General features: G+C 42.8%; 2 protein-coding genes across 2 annotated transcripts; one reads left to right on the forward strand and one right to left on the reverse strand.

The window, feature by feature from the left end:
- Positions 1-5,094: 5,094 nt before the first annotated feature.
- Positions 5,095-14,477, reverse strand: LOC115169403 (SURP and G-patch domain-containing protein 1-like). Its single transcript, XM_029724979.1, has 14 exons — positions 14,384-14,477; positions 13,732-13,903; positions 13,503-13,600; positions 13,052-13,309; positions 12,717-12,840; positions 12,503-12,606; positions 8,372-8,495; positions 7,839-8,194; positions 7,446-7,552; positions 6,993-7,170; positions 6,465-6,571; positions 6,158-6,303; positions 5,859-5,988; positions 5,095-5,769 (listed from the first exon to the last, which is right to left on the reverse strand). Exons 1-14 carry the CDS (start codon positions 14,400-14,402, stop codon positions 5,743-5,745), a joined length of 1,950 nt encoding a protein of 649 aa, XP_029580839.1. The 5' UTR covers positions 14,403-14,477; the 3' UTR covers positions 5,095-5,742.
- LOC115169405 (E3 ubiquitin-protein ligase RNF126) lies at positions 14,443-19,053 on the forward strand. The gene is made up of 9 exons (XM_029724980.1): positions 14,443-14,640; positions 15,347-15,405; positions 15,545-15,605; positions 15,725-15,963; positions 16,106-16,177; positions 16,277-16,346; positions 16,458-16,551; positions 16,641-16,756; positions 16,882-19,053. The coding sequence occupies exons 1-9, from the start codon at positions 14,566-14,568 to the stop codon at positions 17,032-17,034; spliced, it is 939 nt and encodes a 312-aa protein (XP_029580840.1). The 5' UTR covers positions 14,443-14,565; the 3' UTR covers positions 17,035-19,053.
- The last annotated feature ends 5,122 nt before the right edge of the window (positions 19,054-24,175 follow it).

Below are 24,175 nucleotides of genomic sequence, written 5' to 3' on the forward strand. Positions count from 1 at the left end.
AGTTTGTGGAGATGTGAAATGAATGTAGGAGAATATAAAACAATAGATTTGGTCGAAGATAAAACAAACATGAGTTTTCTTTTTCTTTTTGCGGATCATTTAGATGTCCGCAACAGTGTGTGTGCAAAGTTTTAGACTACACAGTATTTACAATTATAGTATTTAGAACACCCACAGTCCTCTACACCAGATTGTGCTGCTGATGTCAAGTCCCATAGCTTTCTCTTTCTGCTGTGAAGCAGAGGGTAACAGCACAAGTAGTGCAGGGGATAGGAGATTTTTTGTGGCACAGAGTACAATGTGTGCTCTTTTGGCCCTGAGGCAAATTCAGGTCTGCAGTTATGTATTTTGGCCGGGCGGGGGTGGGTGTGGAGCCAGAGACAGCAGCAGGGGTCAGACTGGAGGAACCAGTTCCTATCTTTGAATGAGTGGGGGATGGAAGATTTGAATGTGGTCTCTTTGGCGTTGGCCCCCAGAGGTCATCTGAGTCTCTACCTCTACTCAGGATTTTAAAAAATTAAGTTAGAAATCAAGTTCACTATTACTTATTTTATTTAACCTTTATTTTGGCAGGGGGTGAGCCCTGCATCAATACTTTTACGGATGAGCCCTGCAACAATATATCAAATACACAACACATCTATAAACATACACTGCTCAAAAAAATAAAGGGAACACTTAAACAACACAATGTAACTCCAAGTCAATCACACTTCAGTGAAATCAAACTGTCCACTTTGGAAGCAACACTGATTGACAATAAATTTCACATGCTGTTGTGCAAATGGAATAGACAACAGGTAGAAATTATAGGCAATTAGAAAGACCCCCAATAAAGGAGTGGTTTTGCAGGTGGTGACCACAGACCACTTCTCAGTTCCTATGCTTCCTGGCTGATGTTTTGGTCACTTTTGAATGCTGGCGGTGCTTTCACACTAGTGGTAGCATGAGACGGAGTCTACAACCCACACAAGTGGCTCAGGTAGTGCAGCTCATCCAGGATGGCACATCAATGTGAGCTGTGGCAAGATGGTTTGCTGTGTCTGTCAGCGTAGTGTCCAGAGCATGGAGGCGCTACCAGGAGACAGGCCAGTACATCAGGAGACGTGGAGGAGGCCGTAGGAGGGCAACAACCCAGCAGCAGGACCGCTACCTCCGCCTTTGTGCAAGGAGGAGCAGGAGGAACACTGCCAGAGCCCTGCAAAATGACCTCCAGCAGGCCACAAATGTGCATGTGTCTGCTCAAACGGTCAGAAACAGACTCCATGAGGGTGGTATGAGGGCCCGACGTCCACAGGTGGGGGTTGTGCTTACAGCCCAACACCGTGCAGGACGTTTGGCATTTGCCAGAGAACACCAGGATTGGCAAATTCGCCACTGGCGCCCTGTGCTCTTCACAGATGAAAGCAGGTTCACACTGAGCACATGTGACAGTCTGGAGACGCCGTGGAGAACGTTCTGCTGCCTGCAACATCCTCCAGCATGACCGGTTTGGTGGTGGGTCAGTCATGGTGTGGGGTGGCATTTCTTTGGGGGGGCCGCACAGCCCTCCATGTGCTCGCCAGAGGTAGCCTGACTGCCATTAGGTACCGAGATGAGATCCTCAGACCCCTTGTGAGACCATATGCTGGTGCGGTTGGCCCTGGGTTCCTCCTAATGCAAGACAATGCTAGACCTCATGTGGCTGGAGTGTGTCAGCAGTTCCTGCAAGAGGAAGGCATTGATGCTATGGACTGGCTCGCCTGTTCCCCAGACCTGAATCCAATTGAGCACATCTGGGACATCATGTCTCGCTCCATCCACCAATGCCACGTTGCACCACAGACTGTCCAGGAGTTGGCGGATGCTTTAGTCCAGGTCTGGGAGGAGATCCCTCAGGAGACCATCCGCCACCTCATCAGGAGCATGCCCAGGCGTTGTATGGAGGTCATACAGGCACGTGGAGGCCACACACACTACTGAGCCTCATTTTGACTTGTTTTAAGGACATTACATCAAAGTTGGATCAGCCTGTAGTGTGGTTTTCCACTTTAATTTTGAGTGTGACTCCAAATCCAGACCTCCATGGGTTGATAAATTGGATTTCCATTGATTCTTTTTGTGTGATTTTGTTGTCAGCACATTCAACTATGTAAAGAAAAAAGTATTTAATAAGATTATTTCATTCATTCAGATCTAGGATGTGTTATTTTAGTGTTCCCTTTATTTTTTTGAGCAGTGTATATACACACGTCCCATAAGTTGCTAGCTAGGTTGCATGGGCTACACATACCCCACTTCTCTCTCTTTCCCAAGCCACACATTCACTCACTCACTCTCACACACTTGGCTTTGATACACTAGCTCGCTGTGCCTCATCACAGACACATAAACTCAGCCACTGACAGATAGACAGACACAGAAACATGCACACATTACACATTACTCACAGCCAACTAAACTTGACTAATAGTTGAATGGCAAGCACTTACCATTGGTGAGTTCATTCATCTGGTCACGTCTCTTGACTATCTCCTCTGGGGTAAAAAGCAAATAGCATGGCTTTACTTTGTTGGACTTGCAAGTGAACTCACGAGACTTTTGAATTTCTTGCCCAGCATCACTGACATATTCCCCCTTGACAGACTGAAGAACCGTAATTTACGGCTCCACAATTAATGGGTGGTCTTCCTCGGTTGCCTCCTCAAGGGGCTCAACTTCAGTGAGCTCGTCTGAGTTGCTGTCTGTGCTGTCTGAACCAGCTCTCAGCTAAACTTTACTATTTAAAAATCTTGTGAAATCTCTCTCCCAGGAATCCATCGATGCAGTAGAAAGCTAAGCTAGCTAAGGTGTAGGCAGTAGTGACAGTGTGACTATGTATGATGCGTTTTTGACTGTTCTGAAGAGCTGAGTGCAGGAAAGAGTATAGCCTGAGCTAAACTTTTTCATTTTCCCAAGGATGATATGCTACAGTAGCTTTGATTGGGCAAACAGGAAAATCATCTGGTTGAATAGCCTATTGCAGTTTGATTCAAAATATATAGCTAACTAGTTCGCAATTCATTCATGATTTCAGAATAGGGACGTTTTTTTATTGAATTGAGAGATGGTGAGCATTCCATTTAAAATAGTTCAAAACTGTTCTAGTCATATTGTCTCAGCACAGTAGGGTACAGCAGGGTTAGAGAGAAATGTCTTGCAACAACAGGGTGATCAAATTAAGATCCTACACCTGTATACAGTCAGAAGTAGGCCAATTGTTGCAGCAATAGTAGTGTTCACAACTGAAGAGTATAGCCTACATCTGCCTTTCAGTGAGCAGGAAAGGATGTTGGTGAAGTATACCCATACCAATAAAAAGGTACTGTATGGGCTGATGTAACTACATGAAGTTCATGATGATCAGCTGAGATGCTATACTGTGCTTTTCTCCTGTGGGAACATTCAGAACTCACACAGACAAAAACACACACACATCAGCATGGACTATAGCTTAATTGGATATTGTTGTATGTGTAAGAAATAGCTAAGTTAGTTATGCAAAGTGACAGATAGGTAATCATTTACAGTAACTGCTGTTCATTATTAGTCATTCAATAAACAACATCAGCCGACAGAAGATCTAGCTAAATTAGCTACAGAAAGTACTAGAGAAATCTGACCTTTCTACACGCTCCAGGGGGTCTCTTTTGCTTAGCTGGCTGATCTGTGTTATATTTAACTGGCGTTAACCCCCAGGGAATGGCAAACTGAAGCTCTGATTTCAGAGATCTGTTACCCTCCTCATTAAATGACAGCCGTGGCTGACAAACCCTGGGGGTAATAATGGGGGGGGGGAACCCCCTCCCATACCTGTATGTATTGGGTACGACTACGAGGATGAGGTTGCAGGTTTTCGAGGAGACCCTATCAGGGTTACGAACTCTTCAACCTCCAGAATAAGATGGGCATCAGGGCCACGTTCAGTAGCCAAATGTTGGAGATAGAAATGGCATGAAGATCCGATGCGATTCCTTATTCTACATCAGAGGCATGTTTGTTCTACATAGCATATTTCTATCTGAAAGTTCCTAAATGTTTCCAATTGCTGAACGTGTCCCAGGTGTACCTCTAGTACACATTATACAACACTAATTTCAACTATTGCTCCTTGCACCCCTGCAATGCCGTACAATAATACAAATGTGCTACTTGCTCGGTGAAATAAAACATTTCACTAATAGAAGTAGTATTTTACACATAGTGTGTAATGGACTTTCACTTTATCTTGTAGATAAATATCTTTATTTGATCTAAACTGTGGAATTGGAGTTTGTCAGAATTAAAAAAATATATATACTCTACAAAAATGTAAACTCAACATGTAACAATTCCAAAGATTTTACAGAGTTTTTACAGGTCATTTAAAAAAATCTGTCAATTGAAATAAATTCATTAGGCCCTAATCTATGGATTTCACGACTGGGCATGGGTGAGCCTTGGAGGGCATCGGCCCACCCAATAGGAAGCCAGGCCCAGCCAATCAGAATGAGTTTTTCCCCACAAAAGGTCTTTATTACAGACAGAAATACTCCTCAGCACCCCTGGGCTGGCGTGGTTACACGTGGTCTGCGGTTGTGAAGCCGTTTGGACGTACTGCCAAATTTTCTAAAATGACGTTGGAGGCAGTTTATGGTAGAGAAATTAACATTACATTCTCTGGCAACAGCTCTGGTGGACATTCCTGCAGTCCGCATGCCAATTGCACGCTCCCTCAAAACTTCAGACATCTGTGGCATTGTGTAATGTGACAAAACTGCACATTTTAAAGTGGCCTTTTGTCCCCAGCACAAGATGCACCTGTGTAATGATTGCTGTTTAATCAGCTTCTTGATATGCCACACCTGTCAGGTGGATGGATTATCTTGACATAGGAGAAATGCTCAATAACAGGGATGTAAACAAATTTGTGCGCAAAACATGAGAGAAATAAGATTTTTGTGAATTTTTTACATCAGCTCATGAAAAATGGGACCAACACTTTACATGTTGCGGTTATATTTTTGTTCAGTGTAAAATTGGTTTCCACAAGTCAACAACTGAGCAATGATCAGCTACAAGCATACTCCAATAGTACACATTCAAGACAATTTAATATTTTTATTGTTCGCAGTGAAGCATTTTACATTCGTTGCTTGAATTTACGATGTAAATAATACATTTACGATATGTTAACACTGTGTTCAAATCTTTGAAGGGTGATCAAACAACCATAGCAAAACGATGTACAGAAAGAACTAACTGCAAAGCCATTTATTACCAGTCAAATTATGTATTTTGGTTACTGTCATTGTCAAGTAGCATCTTGAACATGTGAAGAAATTAAAATCCAAACAAAAAGACAGAGGTCACAATACAGAGAGGACAGGTAGTGTTTATAGGTCGTTCTGTGTTTTGAATCGTAACTGTAAAATCAGATAAGCCATCACAATTATACCCTAGCCATCTGATTTATCAAATATGATACTTTGATTCTGCAGTTGCGTAAGAACATCAACTGAGCCTTAGACAACTTAAATCCGACAAATCCATCCTTCTTATTCTCCAACCTAAACAATTTATCAACGACTATAAAATTACACACAATCTAGAGGAGATTACTATAAGTGAGTGTCCTACAGTTTGTTCCAACAACAAAGTGAAAGGCATAACTGAGCCATCATGCCACTGTTGGTGGTTTAAAAAAGTACATTTGACAAAGTCGGCCAAGTTCAGGCCTCTTCATCAGTAGTATGGTCTCCTTGGATTGTTCTGAAAACAGAGAAAAGACGTGTTACCAAAAACTCTTACCGATGCCAGGTCATCTGAACAGAACAGCTTGCATATTATATAGTAATTACCAGTGGGTTAGGCCTGAAGCGGTAGGCTAGCATCATCCTCTTTCTAAAAGCGTCATACTCATCATCCTGTCCTGAGAGCTCAGCGGGCCGGTCCACGCCAAACCCTGCCCCGTCAATAGCCGTGATTCCCCTGGAGAAAACCAAACCACAGCAGCTGGTTAGGTGTGTATAATCTGTGTAGAAGACCTTGTATCAGCCAATAGTGTGCGTGTTCATGTCCAGTTTTTACATGTCTTCGTGTGACTATGCCTGAGTCCAAGTGTGTATACTATGCGTCTGTGAATTCGACAGTCCCACACCTGTGGACAGGGGCCTTGATGCCCTGTCCGTCAGAGCCAAGACCATCGCCCTCCTTCCAGCCCATCTTCATGAGCATCTGAAAACCGAGGTTCTCCACTGTTAGCTTAAAATCCTTATACTCCGAGTAGTCTGGGTCACGGCCTTCCTGCAGAACACCACAAAACCCAATGCAAGAACATGAGTTCATGTGAATAGAGTATGTGTTCCCCAAATGGTGGTTCACCGGTAATTCCTTTTTGGCTGAGGCTAGACAACGAAGGGGTCAAGTGGCAAAGAGAAGAGTTGGGGAGAAGATTTGGAACTGACCTTGAGTGCCTTGAAGGTCTCCATGAACTTCTCCAGTTCCTCCGGAGGTAGGAAGTCACCAATGAAGTGCTTCCCCTTTCCCATATCAGTCAGCGACTCCGCCCACTCTGGAGGAAATGACAAGCAGCCATTTACGTCAACACCAAATTACGTCAGGGACACGCTCAGCAGGACACAACGTTTTGAACATTCAGATTGAATGAGGCCCAGGTTAATATGAAGGTTAATATCTCTGAGTTCATTAATGAATTGTTGACACAAAATGTTCTGAAAGTAGTCGTTGATTAAACAGAAATTCTTGTAGTAATAAACTGATCTTTTCAAGAATGAAATCTCACATTCAAAAGGCCTTAACTCCTTTCACTTTAACATAAACACATTGGGCGCATTTGACATTGCAGCTGACTTTAAAGTCAAGATTGACTGATCTACAAATCACTTTGTTTCATTAATAACTATTCAATATTATTTATAGATCAGTCAGTCAGAATTTACCCATGATACATCACGGTTTTGATGATCTCTTACCACGCGTTTTCTCCATCTCCATGTGCCGTAGGCGGTGCTCCCAGGTGCCAGCCTGCTGGTCCACTTCCTCATCACTGTCGTACTCGTGGGAGTGGTCCCTCACCGCCTTCTCCCACATCACCTGCATCTCTGCCATGGCACGCTTATGCTTCATGATCATGTCAAACATCTCCTGCATCTGGGGTGAGAACACAGGCACACATGCATGTGCAGGCCGGACACACACCTCAGTCAAGGTTTCAGAGACGGATTTCAAGAAGGCTGAGAACGGACGCAACTGAGCCCATCTGGCCTTGTTAGAGGCTAGGTTTGAAGTATGCTGGGCACTCCCATACCAAATCAAGGCATGCCCAAAATACTAAAATGATTAACACTGCCAAGTCCCCAACAATTCAAACAGTGAAAGTACAATTTGCTGCCATTGTGTATTGTGCTCTGTCGGTCATGCAGTACCTCCTGTTGCTCTTTGAGCTGTTTCTTCTGGTCATCTGAGAGCTCTGTTACCCCAACCAGGCCCACAGGCTTTCCCTTCTTATAGCCCAGATCTCTCAGTTCATGAACTGAAACACACACCCCGCATGGATTGACACAACACAGGGCCAGGATAGACATACCTTACAAACACTGTTTTTAGTCTAAGATATACTAAAACAATGGTCTCTCATTGTAATATTTCTTAATTCTGGGGATTTGCGTGTATCGTTTTGTATTGTTAGGTATTACTGCACTGTTGGAGCTAGGAACATAAGCATTTTGTTACACCCGCGATAACGTCGGCAAAATATGTGTAAGCGACCAATTACATTTGATTTGATTTCTGTGTATTATGGGTGTGTGTGGGTGTACCAGAAAGACACGGGCTGGGCTCTGGCTCTTCCTCCTTGGGGATGATGATGGGTGGCAGCGACAGATCCACCTTGTCGTCCTCTGACCCCCAGCGGCTCTTCCTCTTCCTCTTAACCATGGGGGGCCCTGCTACTTCCTCTTTTATCTCCAGACCCGGCTCGAGCTTCACCTGTCCCAGCAGGTTGGGGTAGTGAGAAGGTGGGGAAGGATAGGTCAGGGGAGGAGCAGCCGGCCTCGTGAGCCCCACTCCGGGCTCCTGCTTGATTGGGGGGCTCTGGTCATTTTTGGCCTGGCGGTACTCCTCCACCTTCTCCTTGTAGAAGTGATGGGCGGGGCTTTGGAGGTCATAAAGAAAACTGAGAAGAGGAACAAGAAATAAGCCATCTTTAATGGTATTTCGTCCACTTTACATGTTAGGTTTTTAATAATATGTGCAATACTATGACAAATCAATTTCTTCTTGAGGTTCAGTAAAAATGCAATTAGATCAATGCATTAAAACACTCTTTACAATATCTGAGACTGTCACTAACCTGAAGGCGGGGTTGTCTTTGTTGTGCTGGGCGGCGATGGCTTCCACTTCGGGGCCGCCGTCGGCCACGAAACTGGCCAGCTTCTCGGCCACCCTCTGGGTCTCCTCGTCCACTGGGGGGGAGACTTTAAGCAGCCTATCAGTACTGGGGCTCAACTCACACTACTACCGTACTGTACTCAACTGGCCCTCACACCAGTCTACAGCCAGTAGGGGATAAGAAGAGGGAGGAGGAGCAGGGGGACATGGTGGTGATTGGGGAAGTGGATTGTATGGATTTGATATTAAAATATAGGCCTGATCTTACATTTTTTGAAGAAATTACACCATGAACAGTGGGCATGGTAAATGCTGCCTGTCGTGAAGGACTTAGTAGTTGTCAGTAAATAATTGTGTCTGTCATTTGAAGCGTCGGCCCTCATCACTTGTGTGCAATGGTAACTTTCAACATAAACTAAAACTCTCCAAGGAGGGCAATATACAGTACCAGTCAAAAGTTTGGACACACTTACTCATTGAAGGGTTTTTCTTTATTTGTTATTATTTTCTAAATTGTAGAATAACAGTGAAAACATGAATAAACACGTATGGAATCATGTAATAACCCCCCCCCCACAAAAAAAGTGTTGAATCAAAATATATTTTAGATTCTTCAAAGTAGCCACCCTTTGCCTTGATGACAGCTTTGCACACTCTTGGCATTCTCTCAACCAGCATCATGAGAAATGCTTTTCCAACAGTCTTTAAGGAGGTCCCACATATGCTGAGCACTTGTTGGCTTCTTTTCCTTCACTGTGGTCCAACTCATCCCAAACCATCTCATTTGGGTTGAGGTCGGGTTTTTGTGGAGGCCAGGTCATCTGATGCAGCACTCCATCGCTCTCCTTCTTGGTCAAATTGCCCTTACACAGCCTGGAGGTGTGTTTTGGGTCATTGTCCTGTTTAAAAACAAATGATGTTCCCACTAAGCGCAAACTAGGTGGGATGTTGTATCGCTGCAGAATGCTGCGGTTGGAACCAAAAATAAAAAAATTGGACTCAATAGACCAAAGGATAAATTTCCACAGGTCTAAATGTTCATTGCTCATGTTTCTTGGCCCAAGCAACTCTCTTCTTCTTATTGGTGTCCTTTAGTAGTGGTTTCTTTGCAGCAATTCGACCATGAAGGTCTGATTAACACAGTCAAGTAACACAGTGTTACTTGAACTCTAAGGCATTTATTTGGGCTGCAATTTCTGAGGCTGGTAACTCTAATGAATTTATCCTCTGCAGCAGAGGTAACTCTGGGTCTTCCTTTCCTGTGGCGGTCCTCATGAGAGCCAGTTTCATCATAGCGCTTGATGGTTTTTGTGACTGCACTTGAAGAAACTTTCAAAGTTCCGATTTTGACTGATCTTCATGTCTTAAAGTAATGATGGACTGTCGTTTCTTTGCTTATTTGAGCTGTTCTTGCCATATGGACCTGGTCATTTACCAAATAGGGCTATCTTCCCGAATACCACCCCTACCTCGTCACAACACAACTGATTGACTCAAATGCATTAACAAGGAAATAAATTCCACAAATTAACAAGGCACAGCTTTTAATTGAAATGCATTCCAGGTGACTACCTCATGAAGCTGGTTGAGAGAATGCCAAGAGTGTGCAAAGCTGTCATCAAGGCAAAGGGTGGCTACTTTAAATGATCTCAAATATAACATATTTTGATTTATTTCAAACGTTTTGTGTTACTCCATGATTCCATGTAGAATATAGTAAAAATAAAGAAATACCCTGGAATGAGTACGTGTGTCCAAACTTTTGACTGGTACTGTATGTATGTATACATAACACACACAAAAACAGTGCATTCGGAAAGTATTCAGACACCTTGACTTTTTCCACATTTTGTTACATTACAGACTTATTCTAAAATTGATTAAATAAAACATTTCTAAATCTACACACAATACCCCATAATGACAAAGTGAAAACAGGTTTTTAGAAATGTTTGCAAATGTATTACAAATAAAAAACAGATACCTTATTTACATAAGTATTCAGCTCAGGTGCATCCTGTTTCCATTGATCACCCTTGATGTTTCTACAACTTGATTGGAGTCCACCTGCGGTAAATTATATTGATTTGACATGATTTGGAAAGGCACACATATCTACATAACCTCCCACAGTTGACAGTGCATGTAAGAGCAAAAACCAAGCCATGAGGTCGAAGTAATTGTCAGTAGAGCTTCGAGACAGGAATGTGTCAAGGCACAGATCTGGGGAAGGGTACCACAACATTTCTGCAGCATTGAAGGTCCCCAAAAACACAGTGGCCTCCATCATTCTTAAAAGGAAAAAGTTTGGAACTACCAAGACTCTTCCTAGAGCTGGCCACCCAGAAAAACTGAGCAATCAGGGGAGAAGGGCCTTGGTCAGGGAGGTGACCAAGAACCCGATGGTCACTGACAGAGCTCCAGAGTTCCTCTGTGGAGATGGGAGAACCTTCCAGAAGGACAACCATCTCTGCACCAATCCACCAATCAGGCCTTTATGGTAGAGTGGCCAGACGGAAGCCACTCCTCAGTAAAAGGCAAATGACAGCGCACTTGGAGTTTTCGAAAAGGCACCTAAAGGACTCAGACCATAAGAAACAAGATTCTCTGGCCTGATGAAACCAAGATTGAACTCTTTGGCTTGAAAGCCAAGCGTCACATCTGGAGGAAACCTGGCACCATTCCTACGGTGAAGCATGGTGGCGGCAGCATCATGCCGTGGGGATGTTTTCAGCAGCAGGGACTGGGAGACTAGTCAGGATCGAGGGAAAGATGAACGGAGCAAAGTATAGAGAGATCCTTGATGAAGTCCTGAGTGCTCTGGAGCAGGTTCTCAGACTGGGACAAAGGTTCACGTTCCAACAGGACAACGACCCTAAGCACACAGTCAAGACAACGCAGGAGTGGCTTCGGGACAAGTCTTTGAACATCCTTGAGTAGCCCAGCCAGAGCCTGGACTTGAACCCGATCTAACATTTCTGGAGAAACCTGAAAATAGCTGTGCAGCGACGCTCCCCATCCAACCTGACAGAGCTTGAGAGGATCTGCAGAGAATAATGCGAGAAACTCCAAATACAGGTGTGCCAAGCTTGTAGCGTCATACCAAATAAGACTCGAGGCTGTAAATCGCTGCAAAAGGTGCTTCAACAAAGTACTGAGTAAAGAGTCTAAATACTTATGTTAATGTGATATGTTTTACATTTTTTGTAGATTTGCAAGAAATTCTAAAAACCTGTCTTTGCTTTGGCATTATGGGGTATTGTGTGAATATTGATGAGGGAAAACTATTTAATCAATTTTAGAATAAGGCTGCAATGTAACAAAATGTGGAAAAAGTCAAGGGGTCTGAATACTTTCTGAAATCACTGTATGTATGTATGTATGTATGTATGTATGTATGTATGTATGTATGTATGTATGTATGTATGTATGTATAATATACACACACAGTTGAAGTCAGAAGTTTAAATGTATTTGGCTAAGATGTATGTAAACTCAGTTTTTCACAATTCCTGGCATTTAATCCTCAAACATTCTCTGTCTTAGGTCAGTTAGGATCACCACTTTATTTTAAGAACGTGAAATGTCAGAATAATAGTAGAGTAATAATAGTCAATTAGTCTATCAGAAGCTTCTAAAGCCATGACTTTTCCAAGCTGTTTAAAGGCACAGTCAACTTACTGTATGTAAACTTCTGACCCACTGGAATTATGATACAGTGACTTATAAGTGGAATAATCTGTCTAAACAATTGTTGGAATAATTACTTGTGTCATGCACAAAGGAGATGTCCTAACCAACTTGCCAAAACTATAGTTTGTTAACAACAAATTTGTGGAGTGGTTGAAAAACAAGTTAATGACTCCAACCTAAGTGTATGTAAACTTCCAACTTCAACTGTGTGTGTGTGTGTATGTGTATGTCTATATATATATATATATATATATATATATATATATATATATATATATCATTCACATGTATAAAGATAGATTGAATTGTGTTATTTTCATCTGCAGTCTTTGGAGCTGAGACCAAGCATGTGTGTGAGAGAGCGTAAGAGAGAGAGAGAGACCGATATAGGTAATCTTACCATTAGAACGTGACGGCGTCTCAGGTTTTGGGTTATCCTTTCGGAGTTCAGCAACTCTCTTTCGGTAATAAAGATAGTCCCGGCTGTTCTTATCATACAAGAATCTGTAAAGTGGAAAAGGAACAGATCTTTATATCAGGACAAAAAGAGGCCACATTACATACAACACATAATATAAATTCGACATACTGTTAGTTCAGCCATACAGACTTACGAGAAAACAGGGTTGTCCTTGTAGTTCTCCTTGGCCTTCCTCTCTAGCTCAGGCCCTCCCTCAGCCACAAAGGCTGCCATCTTGTCCAGGATAAGTCGTGTGTCTGGGTCCTCTGGGGGAGAAACTTTAAGAGGGCTATGAGTACATTACCTTTACTGTAGAAGGCTATGCAAACTCAGGAAAAGCATTATTCTCAGGCAAGCAGCTACTCTGCCACTAGACTACACAGTCAATGACATGGGTGAAATGACAACAACAAGTAGCCTAGTACAGAATCCGACCAGCACCCAGGCTACGGGCAGTCCTTTGATGTCTGAAACCAGATCATTGATTACCTTTGATCTCTAGGAAGCTTAAATCCTCAACTTCCTCCTCATCATCATCATCATCATCTGGGGAGCTGAATATGCTAGGCCTTTGGGGGCGAAGTGGGGTCTTCTTTGACTGGGAGTAGTTCTTAAACTGGTTCAGCATGCTGCTGATGCCTAGACCGGGACGCTTGCCGATGAGAATGCTCTTCTTCTGGGGCTGAGACACTCCTGACGACGAACTGGGGATGGATGAAGATGGGGCTTTGGTGTCACTGCTGGAGCCTGGAGAGGGTACAGAATTTGGTTAAGACTCACTGCAGTGCTTCCTTAATTGTTTAATGAATCCAGAAGAAACAAGTAATTCATAAATTATTACTGTGTTATTGTTTAATTTCATAATTTCTGTACCATCAAAATAAAGCCCTAACACATTTTATATTGAAACCCATTAAGGCAAAAGAGCTACCTATCTCACCAGAGTCAGGGCAGGGTTTGTCCTTCTGCAGCTTCATAAACTGCTGTAAGAAACTTCCGTCATTCACATACTTATTGTTCGAAGAGGGTCCCTGTAAACTGTGGGGATAAGAAGTCAAAATGAATGGCTGCAGTCAACCAGTCAAGTGGACCAATCAAGTACTTCCAGCTGGGATTAAGTATAGAGGTAGACCTATTTGTAGTGTTTCAGAAACCCAGGTCTGCTGTACCTTGGTGGCAGTGGCCTGTTGGGAGTCTGAAGGCTCTTGGTCTTGGCTTTCTCTGCCATCTTAGCCTCAATCTCGCGCTTCTTCTGGGCGATCAGCTCCTCCTGACGGAGAATGTTCACACTCATCCTGTTCTTCTGAGGTGGCCGGAACTTGTTGTTCCAGCCTCCTCTCCCTGCAGTGGGAATAAAAGAGATAGTCAGCGGATGAGTTTGGAACACTTGCTGTCTGTGTGTACTTACCAATAATGTTAGTTACAAGAGGGGATCGCTTTGTAATTGCTCTTTGAGAGTATTTTAGTAAAGTCACAAATGTGTTTGTTGCCACAGACAAGAGAAGCAGGCCTGGGTTGGTAAAAACGGGTTAGCTAGTTAATTAGCTCGGGTGGCATCAACTCAGGTATTAATATAGTAATAAATAGCTACCAAACTACAACCAATTATGTCACGAATCTCATATATGTAGTTGATGCTGATTGTGGCAACAAATGTGTTTGAGTTTTGATGCATCATCAACAAATCCTGTTGATGGGCGGTGGTAGCTAGCTACAAGAACCGTATTTGATGGGGCAATAGTTCAGCAATATTGGAATACATGTTACTAGCTATATACAGGTCTGTCGTTTCAAATATTGCATATTATTGCGAAGTTTTACCTGTATCTCCGGACTCCATAGCTGCAGCTCGCTAGATCTGTATTCGCTGTTATGAGCTAGCTGTTGCTAAGCTCGTTTCCGCTTCCGGTCCGTCTTGCAAATCGAACCCGAGAACAGCGAGTTATGTCCGTTGTCGCTACTTTTACACGTTCCGTCTCGGTTGTCTGGTAAAGAATCAGAAGATGGCTGAAGCTCCCCTACGGCCCTGTCGTTTTTTTTGTCACCAATGTTCAGCAGAGATCAACCCTCGTCTCCCGGTAAGCATTCCATAGAGGTTTTGTCGTTTAGAAAAGAAAACCATGGCCAGCTAAGTGGGGTTTACGGTATTTCATTCACGATTGCCTCTGACTGAAGCGTGACAGCTAGCTGAAGCTAAACGTTGGGTTGTAGCTAGAACGTTGACATGTGTGTTTTTGTCATTTGACAGTTGACTTCATTTATAATCTAGCCAGGTACCAAAATAGCGTGTAATTTGTCTGTTAGGATGTTTCGAGATCATGCCTCCGTGACTTGTTGGATTAGTTAAGGCGCTAGCTAAATTAGCTGAATGAAAAGCTAACCAGTAAATGCTCTTCCAGTGACAGCGTGTCTGTCTATCTGTTCATGATTCTGACAGCTTGCCAGATAAACAGGGACATTGGTCCCTGGCCCCTCCAAAGGTAGCCTCTTTTAGAATCCGAGAGAGATCAAATATCTCCCATTAACAATGGATTATTGAATAGACCATCAGCTATTGTTAAAATGGTCAAAGTGAGGTAAATAGCCAACTTTTTATTTTTAATTCAAGCCACATATGGTTGAAGTTAGCTAACGATCTTAATTTCCCGGTACTTACATAGCCTCCATAGGCATGTTTTTGTTTTGTTTTGCTTTAGATCAAATAAAAACATGAAAGTGTATGAGACTGACTGATGAGAATTTATGATTATGTTATAAATACGATTTATCTCTGCCTTCCTGCAGGACTACACCTGTCCGCAGTGTGAATCTGGCTTCATTGAAGAGCTATCAGAGGAAAGAAGGTACAGTATTATCTGCTTGTCTATCAGAGTTCGAAACACTTTCAGCAGCAATTCTCCATTAACAGTACTGTCTGTGTCCCACATTGGTTCATAGTTGAAGATAAGATGAGAACCTCTCACTTCTGATATTTCTTTCCAGCACAGAAAATGAGTCCACATCCATTGCCTCCACCAGCGATCAGAACCGTCCGACTTTTGAGGTAAGTGACACAGAACTGATATGTTCCTCAACTCAACATTTGTTCCTCATGAATTTATGCAGCTTGGTTGGACTGCAAGGTAGTGACCATATGTTTTTCCCTTTGTCCTCCTCTCTCAGATTATGGACCACCAGCACATGTTTACATTTCCGCCTGGATACGGACAGTTTTCTCTGGGGATCTTTGACGAGAATTTCGACCTCCGAGCGGGGATGCCGACGGAAGACAACCGCGAGACGGAGAACCGGCGGGAACGGGAGATGGCATCACGGCAACGGTACAGTGCCCGGCAACCACGGGGACGACACATCCCACGGCGACAGGGACAGAGACACGAGGGAGTACCCACTTTAGAGGGGTATGGAACACTTTACAGCTTGCTTGCCCTTTTGAGAGGAGATGAGAAAGGAATGATGCTTGCTTGTGTAGCGACATGGTTCAGTTTCCTTGAGGAAGGAATTCAGGAAATGACTAAGATGTTTCTCATTGTCTTTCTGCAGAATCATCCAGCAGCTAGTAAATGGAATCATAGCACCCACAGCCATGGCACCAAACATTGGGATGGGACCATGGTATGTGTTATTATATAAATACCCTCATACTCTATGTTGTGTCTGTGAACATACTAGTTGCTTTGAGTTTCTAGTAATTTCTTGGAATATTCTTGATAGGGGCATGCTACACTCAAATCCAATGGACTATGCTTGGGGTGCCAATGGACTTGATGCTATCATTACCCAGGTATACCCAAATCCTCTACACTTCACAAGGGATTCAATTACATGCAATGACATCAAATTCTGGTGACATTTCCACAACCTAATAATACAACTTTCCCTCTCTGCCCTGTAGTTATTGAATCAGTTTGAGAACACGGGTCCTCCTCCTGCTGACAGAGAGAGGATAAAGACCCTGCCCACCATCCAGATCACAGAGGAACATGTGGGTGAGTCAACAAATGATCAAGCAACCACAGAGGTCAAAGGTCCTATTAAAGGAATCATTCACCACAAAATAGGTTCTCTTTAATTCTAGGTTCCAGTTTAGAATGTCCTGTGTGCAAAGAAGACTACAGTGTCGGGGAGACTGTCAGGCAACTTCCGTGTAATCACCTGTTTCACAATGACTGTATAGTACCATGGCTGGAACAGGTATGTGGGCTGCGTTTACACCACATTTTCATTCATTTAAATGTAGTGGTGTGCATGTATGTGTTCTCATTGAAGAAGATGTTAGCTGAACCTCTTTTGTCTGTGTCCTACTCTTCCTCCCTCAGCACGACACATGTCCAGTGTGCAGAAAGAGCCTCAGTGGACAGAACACAGCTACGGACCCCCCGGGACTATCAGGAATTAACTTCTCTCCTTCCTCCTCCTCCTCATCCTCCTCCAACTCCCCCAGTAACGAGAACGCTGCCAACAACTCCTAGACCTCCATCACCATCAAACCTCGATAACACCTCCTGCAACAACCAACACCTCATCCCCACCCCAGGCAGACTTACACCCCCACTCTACCATTGGCTCAGGAGAGTCAGGAGGGCCACCTCTCTCAGAGCTCTGCTAAGCCCACTGGGAGAAGCTGCTGGAGAGATAACTCTACTCTGGAGGTGAAACAATAAACCGGTTCAGGGAACACAACTGAAAACCGGGAAATAAAGAAATTATTTGAGGAACAGAACCCGAATCGAAAACGAAAGTGATCTATACAGTTCCGGAACAGAACCGTTATTTTAAAAGGATGGGAACCGGTTAGTAACGTTCTTTCACGTTCCAGGCATTTTTTTCCAGTCCCACAAAAATTGCAACAAAGCGCCAATACAAAGCCCTCATGTCTGCCTGCCAGCTGGAAATCTTTGCTAGTGGGTGTGCGTGTGTGTGTAGGCTACCTGCCCCTCCCCTCTGAAGCATAGGTTACTGTATCCTACTGACGACATAACAAGTGTGTTTTTCACTGCTGGTGAAGGATACTATAGTTGTCATGTTTCACATTGGTTTTATTAACTACAAAAAGGAAAGATGTTTTTAATTATAATGCTGCTCTGTACACACAAGCTTGTTAGCTAGCGAGCTAACGTTTGCTCTGGTCCAATGTTAAACCAACTCGGAAGTTCAAAGACATTAAAAGTTCCTCCATAGAAGCTACTCCTCCATAGGTACAATTCTGTGGGCCTAATTCAGATAATCCATGTCTTAACAAGTTGCCCAGCACTTCAAGGCAAGCTTCCTCCATCCTCGCTCTCTCCTCACCCTCAAAATGTCAGTTGCATCTCACACCTTACACTGTGACTGGCAGCACAGTGTGTATGTTTGTCTTTCATTATGATTAAACCATGCTGTTATGACGAAATAATACAATTTGCTCTTAACGACCTTCCTGTACAGATGAAATCGGTAACACGCTCCACAGAAAGATGCTGTATCCGCACTGATTAGTAATTTAATGTTGAGCAAATTATAAATATATTTAAGATGTTTAAAACAGAAAGGAACAATATAAACCAGTACTGTTTTGGTGTTTGAACCATTTCAGAACTTTTCAGAATGAAAAAAATAATGGTTCTGTTCAGAACGAAACGATTGGAAAATAATTTCGGTTCCAACCCCTGCAATAAACACAAAGTTTATTTTACCCCCCTTTTTATTGTGAACTTTGAACACAAATCATTCCTCCCCATGAGTGTGTGAACTGGAGTGGACGCTGGCACTGTTCCTGTTGCGATGCTTCTGTTAAGGGAAGGAGTGAAGACTAAAATGAAACTGGAGGAAGAGGATGATGAGCACAGACTGAGGTATAATAGTATCCACAGAAGAACTGAGAGTGTGCTTGAACCGGAATGGACTACGATTTGACTTCTTGCCACAAGATGGGGACACATTTTATATTTAAAAGGGTTTTCTTTTTTTCTTTTTCTTTTTTACATTCAACTGTGGTCTTACAGACTTCCATGCTGAAGGAGAGAGAGATGTGTACATAGAGGTATTCATATTAGGAACATAAACAAGCAGGTCAACCACTGTACAGCCAACTAAAGAATATCTTACGGAGAGAACTGAGTGTATGCATCTGATTTTAGGATTATTTATTTGCACTTCTGTGTTTTGTTTTGCACAACATTTTGTTTGGTTTCAAGAATGTGACTTTTGGGAAATTACTACTGACAAAAAATAGTATTGCATCTCTCTGAACAGTCATTTTAAGGCTCATATTGTGATTCTCACATTAGTCTCAATTTATCTGCATTTTCAAAAGTTTTGGTATTCTCTAATTTCTTGTAGGCTACAATCAATTGACAAGATTATCTTACTATATCTTTCTAAAATGGAAAGCAAGTTCTCACTATGTATGTTTCCTCCTTGAATATCCCGTACAATGAATTTCAGTTCAATGCATTTTAACCTGTTCTAAGTTGTTGGGGTAAAAGCATAATAAAATACCAAAACCGGACTATACTGCAGTATTGATCATAGCACTACTACAGTATTAGTAGAAATTGGGTTTTCTTCTGGAAGATTCTAGAATGTTTTTTGATTGGTGAAATGTGAGGTGTCTGAAATCGAGTGCCTTGTTCCAATACTATAGAAAAGCACCCTTCCTTCTTCCCTTCCTTGTAGTAAATTCTCACTGATTATTCCCGATAGGTGAAAGTACTACAGTAGCTCCAATAAGGTCATGTCAGCTCAGTAGTTAGTCACTTCAAGGAAGGTAGGTACCAGGTAGGAACTACTGTAGGAAGGATGCATTTTTTTAAAGCAACCCATCAGGGCCCTGAACTATATTACATATCAATGGCCTTAAGCCAGGCATTCCACCGCTTAGACGTTGCATGCATCAACCAATGGTTGCGTGCCACGACATCGACTGTGCCGTTGACTGTGTCATCGACTGACAGATTGCTATAATATATGATGTGGTAAACTGATAGGTAAAATACCTGTCCAGGCGTTGTAAGATCTGGCAACGTCTAAGCAGTGGAACGTGACCATTATGTGAAGCTATTATACAATATTTGCTAAGTGTTGCCATGCTGCAGAACACTTACAGCATGCTGATTAGTAACCCAATCAACAGGGCTTAATTATGAGCTCAACCATGGAGCCAATCATAGCTCTGCTCCCTCAGGAGCCTTGTCTTGAAGGAGGAAATGGAGGAAGAGTGATGTCCTAGGCCGCAGCCTCTGGAAACATGTGGCCATTTAACACTTCTCACCCTGCCGAATGCACTCTCCTTTTCACTATGTGTATTTTATCGCCTTTTCAAAGATGTTACCTGACGTTGTACTGTTGACTCTTTATGTGCATAGTACAGTGTATTTTGTGTGTTCTTTGTAGCCCAGCCTAAATATTCCCCTAACCGCTACCCCTAGGCTTGCACCTATTGTCACTGAAGGGATCATGGGAACATTTCAATGTTATTTCAGACCAAGCAATGTGTCGATAAAGATTAAAGTATGTTCTAGTGTGTGTGAAGACCCCCCACCCAAGTCATGTCCTTATCAGTCCTGCTGGTGAGGCTCATCTGTGTAAACTGTAGCTCTCCTCTCTACTGCTGCAGCCCTATCAGCGTAACTCATTATGACCCATTTAGAGCTGCCTTATCTTTCTCTCTCTCTCTCTGTGTGTGTGTGTGTGTGTGTGTGTGTGTGTGTGTGTGTGTGTGTGTGTGTGGTGTGTTTGGAGGTGGGAAATGAGAGAAGGAAGAAAGGGGTGGGGAAAAGAACAGAAATAGAGAGAAAGAGACCACCCTGGCCTGGTGTTATCCACACCGTCATCTGATTGGCTTCCTGAGACGATCAGGAGGTGGAGGAGGATAGAGAAGTGTAAAGCATTATTCCTGTGTTCCTCTCACTAAACCTTTCCCTGTGCATGACTGACATGTTTATTGTTACTCTATGAATATGCTATGACCAGTCCTCATTTACATTTGACGTTTTAGTTATTTAGCAGACTTACAATTCGTGCATTCGTCTTAAGATAGGTTGGTGAAACAACACATCACAATCGTATCATGTACACTTTCCCTCAACAAAGTATTTATGATCAGGGACTCCGCTGTCCTGACTAGGGGGAAGCATGTTCCACCATTGGGGTGCCAGGACCGAGAAGAGCTATGACTGGGCTGAGCGGGAGCTGCCCTCCAGTAGGGGTGGGAGGGCCTAGAGACCAGAGGTGGCAGAACAGAGTGTTTGGGTGAGGATGTAGGGTTTGAGTATAGCATGACGATAAGGAGGTGCAGTTCCCCTTTCTGCTCTATAGGTAAGCACTAGGGTCTTGAAGATGATGTGAGCTTCGACAGGAAGCTAGTGGAGTGTGCAGAGGAGCGGGTGACATGGGAGAACTTAGGAAGGTTGAAATCCAGGCGGACTGCAGCATTCTGGATAACTCGCAGGGCATGGCATAAAGCGGGGGCCCAGCCAACAGAGTTGCAGTAGTGTATATGGGAGCTGACAAGTGCCTGGATTAGAACCTGCACCGCTTCCTGTGTGAGGAAAGGTCATACTATACGGATGTTGTAGAGCATAAACCTGCAGGAGAGAGCCACTGCTTTGATGTTTGCAGAAAATGACAAGGGTGTTGTCCAGGGTCACACCAAGTTTCTTTGCACTCTGGGAGGGAGCCACCATGTAGTTGTCATCCGTGGTGGAGAGGTCTTGGAGCGGGCAAGCCTTTCCCGGGAGGAAGAGCATCTCCGTTTTGTTTGAGGTTAAGCTTGATGTGGTGGGCTGACATTCCAGCTGAGATTTCTGCCAGGCACGCAGAGATGTGTGTCACCACTTGGGTGTCAGAAGGGGGTAAGGAGAAAAGTTATGTCAGTGTGAAATAAAAGATAGCTGAGGTTTTAGCTTGATGTTGACCTTAACCACAGACCTGAGACCATATTACCCTAACCCCAATTTGAACCTAAACCATAGAAGGTTGAAAGAATAGCTCACCTTGTGTCAGTGGTTATAGCTGCAACTTCAAATTCTCACAGAACAATGATGAATGTTGACACTGCCTGTGTACACTGCTTCCAGGTCAGTCCGACCAGACCACCCCACAGCAGAATCTGCTCAACCAGACTTCCATTCTGTCTCTCTCTGGGATTCCTCAGATCTCGTTGGATCTCTTCCAAGATCAATTCTTATTTTTGGAACTCTGCCTTTTATGCAAATGAATTCAAAGCGTCATATTATACCAGGAAGTGGAATTGAGGCAGGCAGCCTCTGCAGAGCGAGAGACACTGTCTTGCAGCTCAGACTGGACCCGGCATCTCTCAGACAGCTTCACTGTGAAAAGGTAAGAGACCTGCGGCAAGGAGACTTGGAACACGATAACCTAATTGACCACAGGGAAACTTAGTTTAGATTCGCTGCATGGATGTTAGAGACAAGTTCAGTGATTGCAGACAACCTCTGAATGTCATTGACACAGACTGTGTGCGATCAGCGACAGTGATTATGAAGGCTGTGTGTGTGTGTGTGTGTGTGTGTGTGTGTGTGTGTGTGTGTGTGTGTGTGTGTGTGTGTGTCCTCTCATGCAGGTCCCATTGATACTGTAACAGAAGAGCAAGGTCTCAATGTAGAAGGTAAAATATCAGGTTATATATTTATGTTCCAAAACATGATATATAATTTTGAGGGGGAAATGTTGGTAAATTGACATGAATTAAAAACACATCTTGTGAAAGAGAAAGTGTCACGGTTGTCGTAGGAAGGAGCGGACCAAAGTGCAGCGTGTGTGTCGTTCCACATTTTATTTTCACTGTGAAACTACATACATACACATAAACTAAAGAACAACAACAACAACAACCCGTGACGCAGAGTTGAAACATACACTAACTCAAAAACAATCTCCCACATACCCAGGTGGGAAAAACACCTACTTAAGTATGATCTCCAATTAGAGACAGCAATGACCAGCTGCCTCTAATTGGAGATCATCCCAAACAAAACCCAACATAGAAATACAAAACTAGAACATAACAACATAGAAAAACGAAACTAGAAAACCCCCCCTGTCACGCCCTGACCTACTCTACCATAGAAAATACCATAGAAAAACAGCTTTCTGTGGTCAGGACGTGACAGATAGAACTATTATTTTTCCATCTTACCATGACATAGGCTAGTGGAAAGACAGACATGATTTTGTTTGAAATATATTGCAAGGTTATTTTATTTTAGAGAGACAAATAATCACGTTTTTGGGGCAAAACGTAATATATCCAACCCAAACAACAAAACAATAGTATCCTGATTGGGTTTTAAACGTTACTTGTAATAAAGTAGCTATACTTAAATAAATATTAAAATAATCAACTATATTGTGCAAATATCACCTAGCTGATTTATTGTCTCCAGAGGGAACAGTTAATACAATGTGTGTTTTTTCAGGACTTTTTTAAAACAACTTCATTTTTTTTTTTAAATTAATGGGGGTTTTACAGTTTTTTGATGGATAAATCAAGGGAAGTTTTTTGAGTTTGATCATATAGCCTACACTTTAGGGAAGGATTTTAGGAATAATAAGAACATTGAAAGTCTGTCACAATTAATTTGCTGGTCAAGGATGGATTGATTCTTGAGTGACACAGCTCGTTGTTTGCCGCCAGTATAGCCCATTATTGTTTCCCGTCGCTATACTAGTCCCGTCTTGTCTCTCTCCTGTTCATTCGCTTTTTTAGAAGAGTTCCTCTTTAGGCCAACAGGAACAGATATCACAGGCTCTAAACTGTTGAAGGGATCCATAACCAAAAGGTCCACGACACGCAAGAGCTAAAAGTTAACGTAACTCTAGGTAGCCACCGCGCGAGCACTTGAGAGTGACAGCTGTCTTTCACGGTATCTGTCTGACTATGCCAGGGGTTAACCAAAATGAATATTATAAGGTTCTGATTACGTTCCTAAGTGTGGAAACAATATTTAGTCATACCTAACTTACGAATGAACAGACAAATATAATGAACATCATTCGCTAAATGACCCACTTTTGCGCCAGCTGCAAAAACCATACGGAACGTCCCGTCCATCTGGACAGTGGATATAGCCATAGTCATATATTTAGGGTTCGTGCTATCCGGGATCCTTAACCCTACCCTTACCTTAACCATAACCTTTTTCCTAACCTTAACCTTAGCTCTTACCGTAACCATTTTGCATTTACACTTCAATGGGGTAGGGACATCCCAAGACCATATATTTAGAGAGTTTGGCCAACTTTTAGAATTGTTTATATTGTTCTAATTCTAGATATTCAGTTACATAGCATTTGTTTTAAATATATATAGCTATTCCCCATGTAGTGTTAATGGCGTGCTAACATGGCTGCAAACTGAACGTTGTAGTGTCCTGTAAATGCATCATAATGCATAAACCTCAATCTCTCGTCCATAGAAATAAAATGAATAGAACAAGCTTGGAACCTCTAACCCTGGCAATTTGAATGGTAAACTCACAATGGCTGTGAGTTTTGTGATTGTGATGCAATCATTTCTATGGTAATGTAAACTCAATGTCCCAACCATAGAAATAGAATCGAATATCCTATAGCCCCTTCCATCGGCCTCCTCTGGTCATTCCAATATAT

Source organism: Salmo trutta, chromosome 31 (genome assembly GCF_901001165.1).
Source record: "Salmo trutta chromosome 31, fSalTru1.1, whole genome shotgun sequence".
NCBI lineage: Eukaryota > Metazoa > Chordata > Actinopteri > Salmoniformes > Salmonidae > Salmo > Salmo trutta.